Source organism: Mus musculus, chromosome 2, assembly GCF_000001635.26.
Source record: "Mus musculus strain C57BL/6J chromosome 2, GRCm38.p6 C57BL/6J".
Lineage (NCBI taxonomy): Eukaryota > Metazoa > Chordata > Mammalia > Rodentia > Muridae > Mus > Mus musculus.
In genome coordinates, this window is record NC_000068.7 from 150,257,038 (window position 1) to 150,272,096 (window position 15,059).

Here is a 15,059-nt window from a genome sequence, read left to right on the forward strand (position 1 = left end):
TGGCAGTGAGCTACCATATCCTTCCTGGGAATTGGACTCAGCACCACTGGAAGAGATAAATCGGCTATGCAAGCTATCCAGCTTGATTGCAGGAGAAAGAAGGGGAAGTGACTACTGAGTACTGAGCTCAGAAAAAGTCCAATTTTGCAAAGTTGTGAACACAGGGTCGCTGCCCATAATGGGGAGAAATGGGCAGCTGAGCAGCAGGTATCTGGAGTTGTAGATCCTCTGAGGTGCTCTGTGGGAGGAGAGACCAAAAGGCTATTAGAGGGCAGGCACTGTGCTACTGAAATGCAAATCAGCTGATCTGGAAAAGGACTGCTCCCAAGATGGAACCACTAGGTACATTGGTAGTTTCTCTTCAGTACACTAGACCCCTAAGGGTGGTGCTCATGTCACTCAAGACGCACTAGCCAATCAGAACCTCCAGCCGGGCCTGCCAATCAGGAGAAGAGGATGCTCTTCCTGTTACCAAGCCTGTAAGTTCCTGTCTGAATCTGAGCCTGAAAGAAGGTTTCTCTGTTGTGTGTTCTGAGTGCCTCTGCTGGGTGCTGTGAGGGAGCTCTGAAAAGCTTAAAATTTCCGGACATGGTAAGTGCAGGATCATCTCCCACAAAGGGAGGAGCAAGCGGTTTAGTAAAGGGTGCACATGTGGTGGGTTTTCCCAGCAGCTGGACTGTAAGCAGCGGCCAGACAGATATGGCCACGTGTGAGGTCCTTTGTGGTTCTAGTCTCTCCTTGTACCTGGCGGTGGCCTCTGAAGAAGCTTATTATGGGAGCTGTATTTTTACAAAGCATTTGGGGCAGGGGCTTGTGTGCCCAAAAAATACTTAGCAGGATGCCAACCCTGAGAACCGCAGTTTTCTATTTTCTGTAAGTTCTGCCTGTAGCATTTAATATGGAGGTGTAAGATCCATTTGGAGTTAATATTGTGGAGGCTGTAAAAGCCCTATCATATGTTGAGTAGCACTTCAATATTAAGCTGTGATGTAGAAGAGTAGAATTGATGATGCTAAAGACTTAATTGGGAAGTAGGAAGTGGCACCAAGTAGAAAGTAGCAGAGAGAGGACTGCCTGTAAAACGCCCCCCCCCCCAGGTACATAGCATGCTAACCCGGCCTGCTAGAGAACAGTATGGGTGTGTTTGTTTACCAGGATTGTCCAGACATTTGTCTCCAAACTATAAAAATAGAGACAGCTCTCCTTTACTATCAACAACAAGGCCCATCTTGATAGCAAAGAACAGGCACCTAACAAGGTGCTCAAGATGGCATTATAGGGTCACAACAAATACTAAGGCATGGTGTTGACTGGACTCAGGTCAATGAGAAGAGATATAGACCAGTGAATGGGTGTCCTCCAACCTCTCTGGTTTGGGGTGAGGGGATTACAAAAAGAGAGGGACCTGTGTAAGCATTGAGTTCTCTGACCAATTTTGAAGCTGGTGTAATCACAGCAGAGAAAAGGAGGAGAAGAAGGAAGGTGAGGGCCTTTCTGCTTTGACAGTAGTTGACAATAGCAATGAGTAGTCAGGTAATCAATTTTAGACAATCAGTAAAAGTACAAACCGGTGATCTTGGTGGGTTCCCAGAGCAGGGCACTCAGAAAACTGGGCGAGGAACTGAACTTATTTCTAGAAACCAAATTTCCATATTTACACTAGTTCAAAGAACACAAGATCTAGACAATCTGATGTGGTGTGCCTAACGGGAATGTTAATTTTCCTGTCTGAAAATCCAGCATGTGAGAGAAAAGACTTGGAGCGCTCTAGTACTTATGCTTAGTCCCTGAAGAATATTGGACCGTAAAGTGTGTTTCAACTTGTAAAAATAATCTTTGCAAGTATAATTCAATCATATCATTCTTCTTTCTCCCTGCAAATAAGTCTGAACCCCTTGGACAATTGGTTGAGGAGCTTATTTAACAAGTCACAGCAGAACAGGCTGTCAGCAGACCTCAGTCCCTACCTATTATGTCATATGGCTGGCATACCTCACCCTCTAGCCCAGCGGTAGGGCTGCCCTTCACCCAGCTGCCATTCCTTATGCAATCCAACCTTTTTGATTACCTGTTTGTTTTATTATTAATCTGTCATTATTATTAATCTGTCATCTTGATCTCTTTGTCAGGATCTTGCTTTTCTCCTTCTCTCCACATGGTTTAGAGTCATGTTCACTTTGTACTCTGTTCTCCTAGATATTCCTGGCTTTGATTATGTTCTCTCTTTTATGTATAATAAACTTTCTGTTCTACCATACATACAAGCGGTTGTATCCTTTACTTAATCTTTCTTTCTTTTTTTTTTTATTCACCTCCCATTAAGCACTCCTTGTTAAGAAATTCATAGGCACTTTTTCTTTTAACTATTGCTACTGTTCTAATGTGACTGCAGTTTGGCTGCAGGACTTCCCAACTATGAAGCAGACATGGCTGTACTGAACATGGCATGTGTAAAGGAATATGCAAACAAAGGACCCTGTGCCTGGAAAAAGGAAAACAAGTGCTCTGGGAGACTGGAACATTCTGTTAAATACAATTTCTCCAGACCAGGGCTTTGTGTGCACATAGAGTGGAAAGGCAGATCTGGAAAGGTTTCAGCTGGCCAAGGCATTTGCTCTCCTATTCCCCCAGTAGAAGGGCTGCAGTTGGCCTGAGTCTATCTGAGTTTTGTAAACTAAGGAGGGACCCTGGGTAGGCCTAATAATCAGGAGCAGCATTGGAAGGTAGCTTGCAGGTTCTTTCCAGGATTCCCCTCCGATGCATCTGTAGCAAGCTGGGAGGAAGACCACAAGCCATGCCATGCTGAGACTGAAATGGACTGTTTGACAGACTATGGATTGATTGGTTCATGTGGTGATATGCTCAGAGGCCCTTGGCCTCTGACCTTCCCGAGCCTGAATTCCAATTGGGGTGGGGGGGGCGCTGTAGAGCGCTGGTAGTGGAAGTCTGTGGTGTTCATACTGTCATTTTTCAGTGTGTACATGCAAGCATTGCTTTTGATACGTAGTAGGAAGACATTGGAAGAATGAAGGTCTGGTTTCTAGAATTTCAGAAACGTCCACATTCAGTTATGTGGGACAAATAATTTAGGAATTAGTAGAAAGAAAGTGATAGGGGTCATCCTTCAGTAGTATTTGATTAGAATCCTCTTACCTTTCCACTGCCTCCATTTACAATGGTATTCATGGAAATTCAGTTCCAGAGGACAAAAGGCGTCTCTATGATGCATAACTTCTCAGGTGTGCATGGTTTTGGGTAGGTGGATAAGACAGATTGCACATCTTGTGATATAATCCATGTGGCAGGCAGCACACATTAAATTATTTTTCAACATTGTTCTCTGTGAGGCTTCAGTGGGGCTAGTTTTACCTGAAATCCCAAGGGGTCATGAGGGGTTGCAGAGCCATTAGCCCATCTTTCTCATCATCTTTATTTACAGAGAGAACTCTGGAACATGGGGAGTTTGAATGACACATCAGCAGTTGCTGGAGAAACAGATATATAACACTTTAGGGGTAACTTTGAGTTATTGTTATCAGAGCATGAATTCTCGGTTTATTTAATTTCTTTATACATACAATCACAGGTAACATTGGTCAAGTTCAATTTTTCCTGGAGTAGTTCCATTAGGTATTTTGATGAAAACTTGAATAGCATTTTAGGCTTATGTTTTTAGCTTTTTCTCTGCTTCCCCACATTCTTTCACAAATTTTGTACACATTCTTGATTATGCTATCTTTGTTATAAGTATAGAATTTACACTGTGCCAATGTGTATACTATTTCTTCAAAATACTATAGCGCAATCTGAGTTTTCCCACATGACATATAGCCTTGGAATCAACTTTCCTGTTATAAATTTTTGCAACTTTTAGATTTAAAATTGTTACTGTCCCGTGTAACCATTCCTTCTATTGTCTGAGATTCTCTCATCCATCTCTATTCTGTGGGTTAACCTTGACTGTTTAGTTCCTCTTAGCGGTCCCAAAAATCTGATTTACAGAATTCCCTTAGTTTTTGCTATCTTTTATATAATTCTTCTTCTTTTACTTATAAAATTCTTTCATTTACATTTCAAATGTTTCCCCCTTTCCCAGTCTCCCCTTCCTAAAGTTTTCATCCCATCCCACTCCTTTTCCTCGGTGTTCCCCCACATAAACCTCTACCCCCCGCAACACCTTACCGATTAAAGTTTTACTCCTGGATATAATTTCATGTAAAAATATGTATTTAGAAGTGCAAAGAGAATAAAGAGGTGCATCATATCATAATGCTTGAATAGATTGTTGATACGTGTCATGTTTTTCTCTAGAAAATATAATTTTTCCTTATTTATTTCATTTATTTGCATTCCAAATGTTGCCTTACTTACTCCCAGAGTCCTTCACCACATCCAGTCTAGTCTTTTCCTCTGAGAAGATGCTCCTCCACTCTCATATAGCCTCTGTAGCCACCCACCCTTACCTCATTCTCAGAGCATATCTCCCTTCACTGGGGCATCAAGTCTCTACTGGATTGGACACATCCAGTCCCAATGAGGCCAGACCAGGCAGTCCTCTGCTACATACGTGTCTGGGGTCATGGAGCAGCCCACCTATGCTCTTTGGTTGGTGCCTTAGTCTCTGGGAACTCTGAGGGTTCCATGTTAGTTGATACTGTTATTCTTATCATCCCTTTCGACTTCTTCAGTCCTTGCCCTAACTCTTCCATCATGGTCCCCGACCTCAATCCAGTGGTTTGCTGTAAGTATCTGCATCTCTCTCAGGCACACTGCTGCTAGAACTTCTCTGAGGACAGCCATGATAGATAGGCTCCTGTCTGTAAGCATCACATAGCAGCAATAATAGTGACAGGGTTTGGTGCCTGCCCATGGGAGGAATCGCAATTTCGTTAGGTCAATAAATAACCTTTCCTTCAGTCTCTGTTCCTGTTCGTCCCTGCATTTCTGGGTCAAACCTTTTGAAGGTAAGTGGGTGCCCCCATCTCAACACTGGCGGCCTTGTCTATATCTGGAGTTGGTCTTTGCAGGCTCCCTATCCCCACTGTTTGGCATTTTTATCCTGGAAGCCTCTCACATCCCACATCTCTGGGACTTTCAGCCACTAAAAACAAGGACATCATGAATTTGCCGGCTAATGGATGGAACTAGAAAATATCATCCTGAGGGAGTAAAGCCAGATCCAAAGGATATGTAGGTTATGTACCCGCTGAGAAGTGGATATTAGCCCAAAATTACAGAATATCTATGCTACAACTTACAGACAGTATGAAGATTAACAAGAAGGAAGGCCCAAACAAGGATGCTTCAATCCCACGTAGAAAGGGGAACAAATTAATCATGGAAGTCAGAGGGAAGGATCAGGGTAGGAGAGGAAAGGAAAAGGGGAAAGTGGGATCTGGATATAGGGGGAAGAGGGGAAAATGAGGTCAGGATCAGTTATAGGGGAAGATAGGAAAGAAGCCAGAGTGCCAGGAGAATAATGGAAATCTGTGAGGACATGGTGTAGGGGAGGGCCAACCTCTCTTTTGTGCTTTCTTTATATTTCTATTTCCATTTATACATCGTGAATGGTTACATTTTCTTCAACTGTTTGGTTTTCTTGCTATACTTATAGAATTGCTTGGACTTGTCCAATTGTTTGATTGTGTTTTCCTGCATTTATCCATTTCCCTTTTAAGGACCTCTATCACCTTCATACAGTTGCTTTTTGAAGGTCATTTTTTTTGGTGCTTTAAGTTAGGTTGGAATATTCAGGACATGCAGTTGGAGGATAGCTTTGTTCTATTGGTGACATATTTTCCTGGCTGTCATTGTGTTCCTAAGTTGGTGTCTAGGCATCTAGGTTTGTGGTCTTTATAGGCCTACCTGCTGATTTCTGGGTTGTCTTCTTTTGGTGGGAGTTTTGAGCCTGGATTTCTGTTGGCTCTTTGACTTTTCAGAGAGTATGTTGGCTGAGTGTGGCCTCAGTTACTTATCTGTTTTGTGGGTGTGTTCAAGAGGGAATATTTGCTGGTTTGCTTGAGTGGTTTCTGGGTGTGTTCAAGAGGGAATGATTGCTGGTTTGGGAGGTTCGGGAAGAGACTCAAGGAAAAGATGCTCTTAGTAATCTTGACAGACACTTGACAGAAGATAGGGGATGCTGCTTTTATTTATTTATTCATTTATTCATTTATATATTTTTGGTTTTTTCGAGACAGGGTTTCTCTGTGTAGCCCTGGCTGTCCTGGAACTCACTCTGTAGAGCAGGCTGGCCTCGAACTCAAAAATCCACCTGCCTCTCCCGCCCGAGTGCTAGGATTAAAGGCGTGTGCCACCACACTCATCTGGGGATGCTGCATTTTGTGTTCTAATCCAATGCTATAGAAAACTGAAAATTGCATCTAGGGTAACTGTGGCAGATCTATGGACAGCCTAAGTGGTCCTCTGCCAAGCATAGCATATGGTTGAGAAGGTGTTTCTTTGTGAGTAGGGGCTGGGACACATAGATGGAGCAGAAAAAGAAGGGCATTTGGGGATTATCTGTGGTATTTATTGGGACCATGGAAACTGGGACAGAAAGCTTTCCCTGATCTTGTGTTGTGGTGCTTTAGCAACTAAGAGATTATCACCATTAATGTGAAGCCCATTGCTCTGGATTTGCAGCCTAAGAAGGTGCCCTAAGAGTAATAATTTCTTCTGCTATGCCTTCAATTAATGGAAGGAGTTGGCACTCCCAGGATGGAACTACATATTAAACCTGCTATAACTAAGGTATATGCATGGTATGCTCCATCCCAATTGAGGAGCCAAATTTCTCAGGCTCACCCATATTGTGCTCATTCTGAAATCAAGAAAGTTGTGAAATTATGGTCATGGATTCTTCCTTTCTAGTTTCAGTTCAGCACTATTCCAGCCTTCTATATTTGTCAGAGTTGCAGCCCCAGTGAGGATACTGTGAGTGTTCATGTTATGAAGCTGTGCAGATGATGCCTAGCTGTATTTTGAGACCACAAGATGTTGAGATACCTATGATATGAGAATCTGCCATGGAGAGATGCATATAGGGAGTGGAAGTACCGAAACTGAAAGATGTATGAGAAATATCAGGGATAGAGCCCCCTAAGCACTTTAAAACTGAAGTGTCATGTGGCTGGGACAGAGCTACAGGATTTAGAGTTTGCCCTGTTGGGTTTCTTGTCATGGTCCAATGTACACATTCTTCCATATTGGAATGTAAAGGGTTGTTTATGCCATTGTATATTTGAAAGATATAATTTGTTTCCTGATTTTACAAGGTGTGGCAGTCACAAGATTGCTTTCAGTGTCAAAGGAGTCTTTGGAAGTTTGAAAAGGGCAGGGGCTGTTATAGCCATTGAATTTAGACAAATATATTTTCATGAGAGAATGACCATGAATCTATAGTGACCAGAGTCACCATGTACTCAATACGTTGAAATATGTCTACTATGTTGTGGTTGAAACTTATCAGTTTCTTTCTTCTGCTGTCATAGTCTCATCATTATAGACTCTATCACTAAGTCATATAAGACACAATAGAAGCAACTGTAATTCAGTGCTAAGGTATTTCACTGATATTTTTATATTTTTGGTTTTGTTGTTTTTATTTTTGATTTTGAATGCAATGTATACGTGTGCGGCCCTGGCTGTCGTGAAAGTAGATTTGCAGACCAGGCAGCACTTGAATTTAGTGATCCACCTGCCTCTCTCTCCAGAGTGCTGGGTGGGATTAGATGTGGGCCAAAATGCCTGGCTTGTTTTGTTTTTATGTTATTAGCTGATTAGCTTGGAATGTAAATTTTGTATATGCATCCATAAGCTGATGTGCTGAACTTTAGGCACACTCAGATTTTGAAACTTGACAGACAGTATATTATATTTCTCAGGATGTCCTGTGATTACTACTACATGGATGTTCCATTGGATTGTGAGTGTGTGGCATTATTACTACCTGTGGGATTTGTTTTAAATTTTTGAGTGAATATGAGTATTTTCCCTGTATGCATGAATATATTTATCTTGTGTACCTGATGCTCACAGTAGGCAGAAGATGGCCTAACAACTCCTGAATTGGTCCAATGGACAGTTATGCGCCTCCATGTAAATACTGGTAATTTGCTCCAATTATAAGCGACATAGGAAACACCTGTGGTGAGCCTCCTCTCCCTCCCTATGTTCCTAATTCATGATCAAGACTTATATAGCGAATCCGGGCATGGGGTTGCACACCTTTAATCCCAGCACTCGGGAGGCAGAGGCAGGCGGATTTCTGAGTTCGAGGCCAGCCTGATCTATAAAGTGAGTTCCAGGACAGCCAGGACTATACAGAGAAACCCTGTCTCAACAAACAAAATAACAAACAGTCAAACAAACAAACAAAAAGACTTATATAGTGAATATTTTCTCTTTTTCTTGCTAATATTTTCATTTGTCTATTTGTAAATGTTTAAACATGCATACCTTATTAATAAGCACTTATTAATTTTACTGTTGAAACAGGGTCGGTCACTTGAGGCTTTTGGAAGATGAATACAGACCTGCAGTGAATATATAATTCTTTGTAGGAGCTTCAGTGAAGACCTCTGAGTTCTTTCCATCTTTTTTGTTTCTTTGTTTGATTTGTACAGGGGAGTTAGTGTCTTAATATGGACCTCCTGATGTCGTGGAACTCATGGCATAGACCAGGCTTACCCTACCATTCAAGGAGATACACCTGGGTCTGCCTTCTGAGTGTTGGGATTCAAGGCACAAGTAATACACCCAGCATGCTCATCATTTTCTTAGTAATTACGAATACATTTTTTCTACTGTGTGCTCGGTAGTGTTGAACTGTTTACTTGTGGGTTTATGTCTATTAATTACCACTTTCTTTCAGGGTTTTATCCTCTTCAAGGGGTGTAGAAATGACAGAGGTGAAGTTCATTCATTATTCAGTTTCCTTCGTAAATGCCTTGATTACATTAAGGTGTTTGTGTCAGGAATTAAGTGCAGGAATTACCAGAATGATATGACTTTATTCTCAATGAAATATGTATTTACAGTGTTCTCAGTAATATGTTTTCTCATGCACACATGCCTGGGATATTTTAGGGTAGAGTGACCTATGATGATGTGCATGTGAACTTCACTCGGGAAGAGTGGGCTTTGCTGGATCCTTCTCAGAAGAATCTCTACAGAGATGTGATGCTGGAGACCTACAGGAATCTCGCTGCTATAGGTAAGACAGTGAATTTCTTTTCACTTTTGAAAATGTCAGTACAACTGTTTCTTTGTTATTGTTACTTGTTCTTGTAATTTCCGTTGAGAATGCGGAAGAATGAGGTGAATTAATCAGGCTTGGTTGTAAAGTTCACTGAAGTTAGTAACTTAAACTTTCCTAATTCCCAATAGTCTAACATATGGCCTCTATATTTTAGGCTACGTTTGGGAAGACCATAATACGGAAGAACATCTTCATATTTCTAGAAGATATGAAAGGTAATTTTCATGTGCAAACTGATAAGAATATGCCTTGGAAGCACTGCTTTAAGTTATGAATGATTATTGAATTATGATAAACTGTGTATGTCAGTGACAGGAATCTATTTTGTGTTTTCAAACCATTCCTCTAAGTACAAAAACAAACAATGAGTTAACAGATTTACCATTTAAATCATAGCCCAATAGGGCTATGCTGAAGAATTGCCAGTGTGTTTAACCTCCTACACTTAGACATTGTAAAATATACACATTGAATAGGTGGTAAGTTTATGTACAAAACCTTCTAATAAGTATGTAGTCCATACTAAAACTGACGTCAGTCGTATACTTGTAAAAACATTGCTAAGTTTATTAAGATGGGCTTTATGATAGTCAAGAGTGCTGTGCTGGAGAAACCTTAATCCCTATAACAAAATTGTATGTGGAAAAATACCAAACTGTTAGTTCATTGGAAGCCTTTTACTTGTTATTCTTTTATTAGGGATGTCATATGTTACAATGGATATAAGCCATGGGACAATAGGAATATATTGAAAGAAGCAACACACCTCTCTTATCTTCCAGCACAATTAGAAGATATGTAGTCCTCCCCACTTTGGGTAGGCTTTCTAAATGTGCTACAAGTTTACAAATAATTGGCTTTCCAACTGTATTGTGGACATCTACAAACTAATACTGTGGACTATCTCTGTAATATTAGGAATGTGGAAATTCTTATATTTGTCTTGGTTTGCAAATATAGTATTACTTTCACAATAGCAAAATTTATATGTTCAGTGTGGTAAAGTTCTTCCTGTTCTATTCAGATATATGAACCACCTCTTATAGTTGAAAGGTGCTGTAAATATAAGCTATGTAATCAATGCTCTTCTTAGTCCAAGTATCCTCGAAGATACAAAACCACCCATAATGAAGGGGAACTCCATGAGTGTAAACAAAGTGATAGTACATTAAAATCAGGTTGTTCTTTACAATTAGACCAAATCCTAAAACATATTCACAAAAATGAAAAGATTCATCAGTGTAATGGTGTGAGAAAGCTTTCACATGTGCCAATTGTCTTTGCAGGCATGAAAGAAGTCATACTGCACAGCAGCTCTCTGAGTTTATCCAATGTGATAAAGCCTTTGCATTTCAGAGTCATAACCAAAGAAAAGAAAAAATTCATAATGCAGAGACACCCTATGAATGTAACCAATGTGGTAAATCCTTTGCAAGAAAGAGTCATCTCCTAAGACATAAAAGAATACATACTGGTGAGAAACCCTATGCGTGTAACCAGTGTGGGAAAGACTTTGCAAGTCCCAGTTATCTTCAGTACCATAAGAGAGTTCGTACAGGAGAGAAACCTTATAAATGTAATCAATGTGGTAAAGCCTTTGCATGTTCAACTGGTCTCCGAGGACATAAAAGAACACATACAGAAGAGAAACTCAATGAATGCAATCAATGTGATAAAGCCTTTGCAGGTCAAAGTGGTCTCCTGTATCATAAAAGAACACATACTGGAGAGAAACCCTTTCAATGTAACCAATGTGGTAAAACTTTTGCTCGAAATACTCATCTCCTACAACATAAAAGAGTACACACTGGAGAGAAACCCTATGAATGCAATCAATGTGAGAAAGCCTCTGTATGTCATATTGGTCTCCTGTATCATAAAAGAACACATGCTGGACAGAGACCATATGAATGTAATGAATGTGGTAAATCCATTGTATATCACAGTTGTATTAAACAATGTAAAAGAAGACATACTGGAGAAAAACCCTTTGAATGTAACCAATGTGGTAAATCCTTTGCAAGAAAGAGTCATCTCCTAAGACATAAAAGAATACATACTGGTGAGAAACCTTATAAGTGTGACCAATGTGGTAAAGACTTTGCAAGACCCAGTTCTCTTCAGTACCATAAAAGAGTTCATACAGGAGAGAAACCTTATGAATGTAAACAATGTGGTAAAGCCTTTGCATGTTCAACTGTTCTCCGAAGACATAAAAGAGCACATACTGGAGAGAAACCCTTTGAATGTTACCAATGTGGTAAATCCTTTGCAAGTAAGAGTCATCTCCTAAGACATAAAAGAATACATACTGGTGAGAAACCTTATAAGTGTGACCAATGTGGTAAAGACTTTGTATATCACAGTTGTATTAAACAATGTAAAAGAAGACATGCTGGAGAGAAACCCTTTGAATGTAACCAATGTGGTAAATCCTTTGCAAGTAAGAGTTATCTCCTAAGACATAAAAGAATACATACTGGTGAGAAACATTATAAGTGTGACCAATGTGGTAAAGACTTTGCAAGTACTTATTCTCTTCAAAACCATAAAAGAGTTCATACAGGAGAGAAACCTTATGAATGTAAACAATGTGGTAAAGCCTTTGCATGTTCATCTAAACTCCGAAGTCATAAAAGAACACATACTGGAGAGAAACCCTTTGAATGTAACCAATGTGGTAAATCCTTTGCAATTAAGAGTCATCTCCTAAGACATAAAAGAATACATACTGGTGAGAAACCTTATAAGTGTGACCAATGTGGTAAAGACTTTGCAAGACCCAGTTCTCTTCAGTACCATAAAAGAGTTCATACAGGAGAGAAACCTTATGAATGTAAACAATGTGGTAAAGCCTTTGCATGTTCTCGTCGTCTCAGAATACATAAAAGAACACATACAGGAGAGAAACCCTATGAATGCAATCAATGTGGTAAAGCCTTTTCGTCTCCAAGTGGATTCCTGTATCATAAACGAACACATACTGGAGAGAGACCATATGAATGCAATGAATGTGGTAAATCCTTCATACATCGCAGTAATTTTCAAATGCATAAAAGAACACATACTGGAGAGAAACCCTTTGAATGTGACCAATGTGGTAAAAGCTTTGCACAAAACACTTATCTTTTACAACATAAAAGAGTACACACTGGAGAAAAACCCTATGAATGTAAGCATTGTGGCAAAGCCTTTGCATATTCTAATAAACTCCGAGTGCATGTTAGAACACATACTAAGTAGTATGGTAAAGCCTTTTCAAATGTCACAAGTCTTTATAATCATGAAAGAGAAACCCTATGAGGGTATTCAGTATGTTTAAACCTTTGCACATTTCTATAATCTTCATCATGAACATATTCATACTGTAGAGAAAGTCTGTGAGTGTAAGCAATGTGGTCAAGCCTTTGTGTAATAGGGTCCTCTGAGATCCAACACAACTCAAACTCATGTAATGCAAGTGACTAGAATTTATTGTAACGAAGCTGCTACTGATGGAACAGGGCTAGAGAACACACTTGAAAGCTGAACTGTGACAGTCCCCACACTCACCTTGATACTGAACCAGAGTGTTATATAGAGAGTTTTTATGTTTGAGAACCAGAAACATTTGTGCCAAATTACAGCTACATTTTCCCACCACTCAGAATTAATGATAGGGGCTTTCCTCATGTAGTCTTCTATGTCAGCTGATACAGAATGAGGGTGCTACAATCTAATCAATCATATCAATTTGTTGTTTTGTGATTAGGAATAGACATTGTTTTGATGAATAAAAGATGCATAGAAAAAGAAATGGTTAGGAACAGTCATGGTTTTTATGAACCAAAGATGCATAATTGAAGCTGGTCCACTATTTGTAAGTCTCCAGCTCCTCTAGGGCCTATAAATTTGACCTTAGGTTCATCTTATGATTAAATTGATGCCGATAACAAAAAGGCAATTCTTAGGACAAGATTCATTTGCTTATTTCCAAGATTTGCATACTACAGTCATTTTTGAATACATAAGAAAAAAATCCACATTGGAGAGAAACCCAGCAAAACTAATCAATGTGATAACGATTTTTCACAACACAGCTATTCACAAATTCATAAACAACATATAGTGGATAGGAATCTTATGAATATACAGTTTGTAAGTCATTTGCATGTAGTAGTGTGAACAGATAAAGAGTCATACTGCAAAGGAAACCATAATTGCAATCAGGGGTGTAATACTTGCACTTCATGGTATCTTCATACAAAATGTTTTATGTATAATCCATCTTTTAAAGCCTTTGCATATCAAAGTAGTCCTTGAGAACCTAACGAACTCATGTTGAAGGCAATTTATGACTAAATTTGGTAACATCTATAGCTGACACACATATTCAGTTACACAAGATTATTTTTCTGGATTCTATATATATTTTACATATTAGCTGTCTATTGGATATAGGGTTGGTGAAGATCTTTTCCCAATCTGTAAGTTGCTCTTTTGTCTTACTGACAGTGTCCTTGTCTTACAGAAGCTTTTCAGTTTTATGTGGTCCCACTTGTCATTTGTTGATCTTAGAGCCTCAGTCATTGGTTTTCTATTTGGAAAATTTTCACTGTGCAAATGTGTTCGAGGCAATATCCCACTCTTCTATTAGGTTCATTGTATCTGGTTTTATGTTGAGGTCTCCAAAACCCAATTAAAAAATGGAGACAGAACTAAACAAGATTCTTGACAGAGAGATCATGAATAGGTGAGAAGCCCTTAAAAAATCGTTCAAAATCCTTAGTCCTCAGGGAATTGCAAATCAAAATGACCTTGAGATTTACCTTACACCAATCAGAATGGTGAAGATGATAAACTCAAGTGACAGCACATGCTGGTGAGGATGTAGAGGAAGAGGACCACTCCATTGCTGATGGACTTGCAAACTGGTACAACCACTCTGGATATCATCCTGGCAGTTCCTCAGAAAATTGGAAATCAATCTTCCAGCTATAGCGCTCTTGGACATATACCCAAAAGATGCTCACCTATACCAAAAGGACACGTGCTCCACTACCTTCATAGCAGCTTTATTCATAATAGGCTGAAGCTGGAAACAACCCAGATGTCCCTCAACTGAAGAATGATTACAGAAAATGTGTTTCATTTACACAATGAGATACACTTCAACTATTAAAAGCAAGGATCTTATGAATTTTCCAGGCCAATGGATGGAACTAGAAAATATCGGGTGTTCTGTAAGCCAGACCCAAAAGACATGCATGGTATGTATTTACTAATAAGTGGATATTAACCAGAAAGTTCAAACCACCCATGATAAAACTCAGACCTTTTGAAGTTTAACATAACGGCCCAAGTGAGGATGCTTCAATCCCACTTAGAAGATTGAACGAGCTGGGCTGTGGTGGCTCACAACTTTAATCCCAGCACTTAGGAGTCAGGGGCAGGCAGATTTCTGATTTGGAGGCCAGCCTGGTCTACCGAGTGAGTTCCAGGACAGCCAGGGCTATAAGAGAAACCCTGTCTCGAAAAACAAACAAAAGACAGCAACAACAAAGAAAGATTGAATGAAATAATCACTGTAGGGGGATCTTGGTGGGAGGCAGAGGAAAAGGGGAGCAGGAGAGAAGCTTAGATTGCCTGGAGAATGAAAGGAAGTGTGCTGCTATGGGGTGTGGGGTAAACTCCAGGATGTCCTAGAGTCCTGTGATGTGAGAGGCTTTCAGGACTCAATGGTGATAACCTTAGCTGAAATGCACAAGATGGGGGAGCTGGAACCTGAAGAGACAATCTGCAGTAAATAGACAGGGCCCCC

The 15,059-nt window shown here is 39.9% G+C and overlaps 1 protein-coding gene across 1 annotated transcript; it reads left to right on the forward strand.

Moving 5' to 3' along the window:
* The first annotated feature begins 479 nt into the window (after positions 1-479).
* Positions 480-13,263, forward strand: Gm14124 (predicted gene 14124). The gene is made up of 4 exons (NM_001142410.1): positions 480-591; positions 9,088-9,214; positions 9,414-9,474; positions 10,546-13,263. The coding sequence occupies exons 1-4, from the start codon at positions 589-591 to the stop codon at positions 12,500-12,502; spliced, it is 2,148 nt and encodes a 715-aa protein (NP_001135882.1). The 5' UTR covers positions 480-588; the 3' UTR covers positions 12,503-13,263.
* Positions 13,264-15,059: the final 1,796 nt, after the last annotated feature.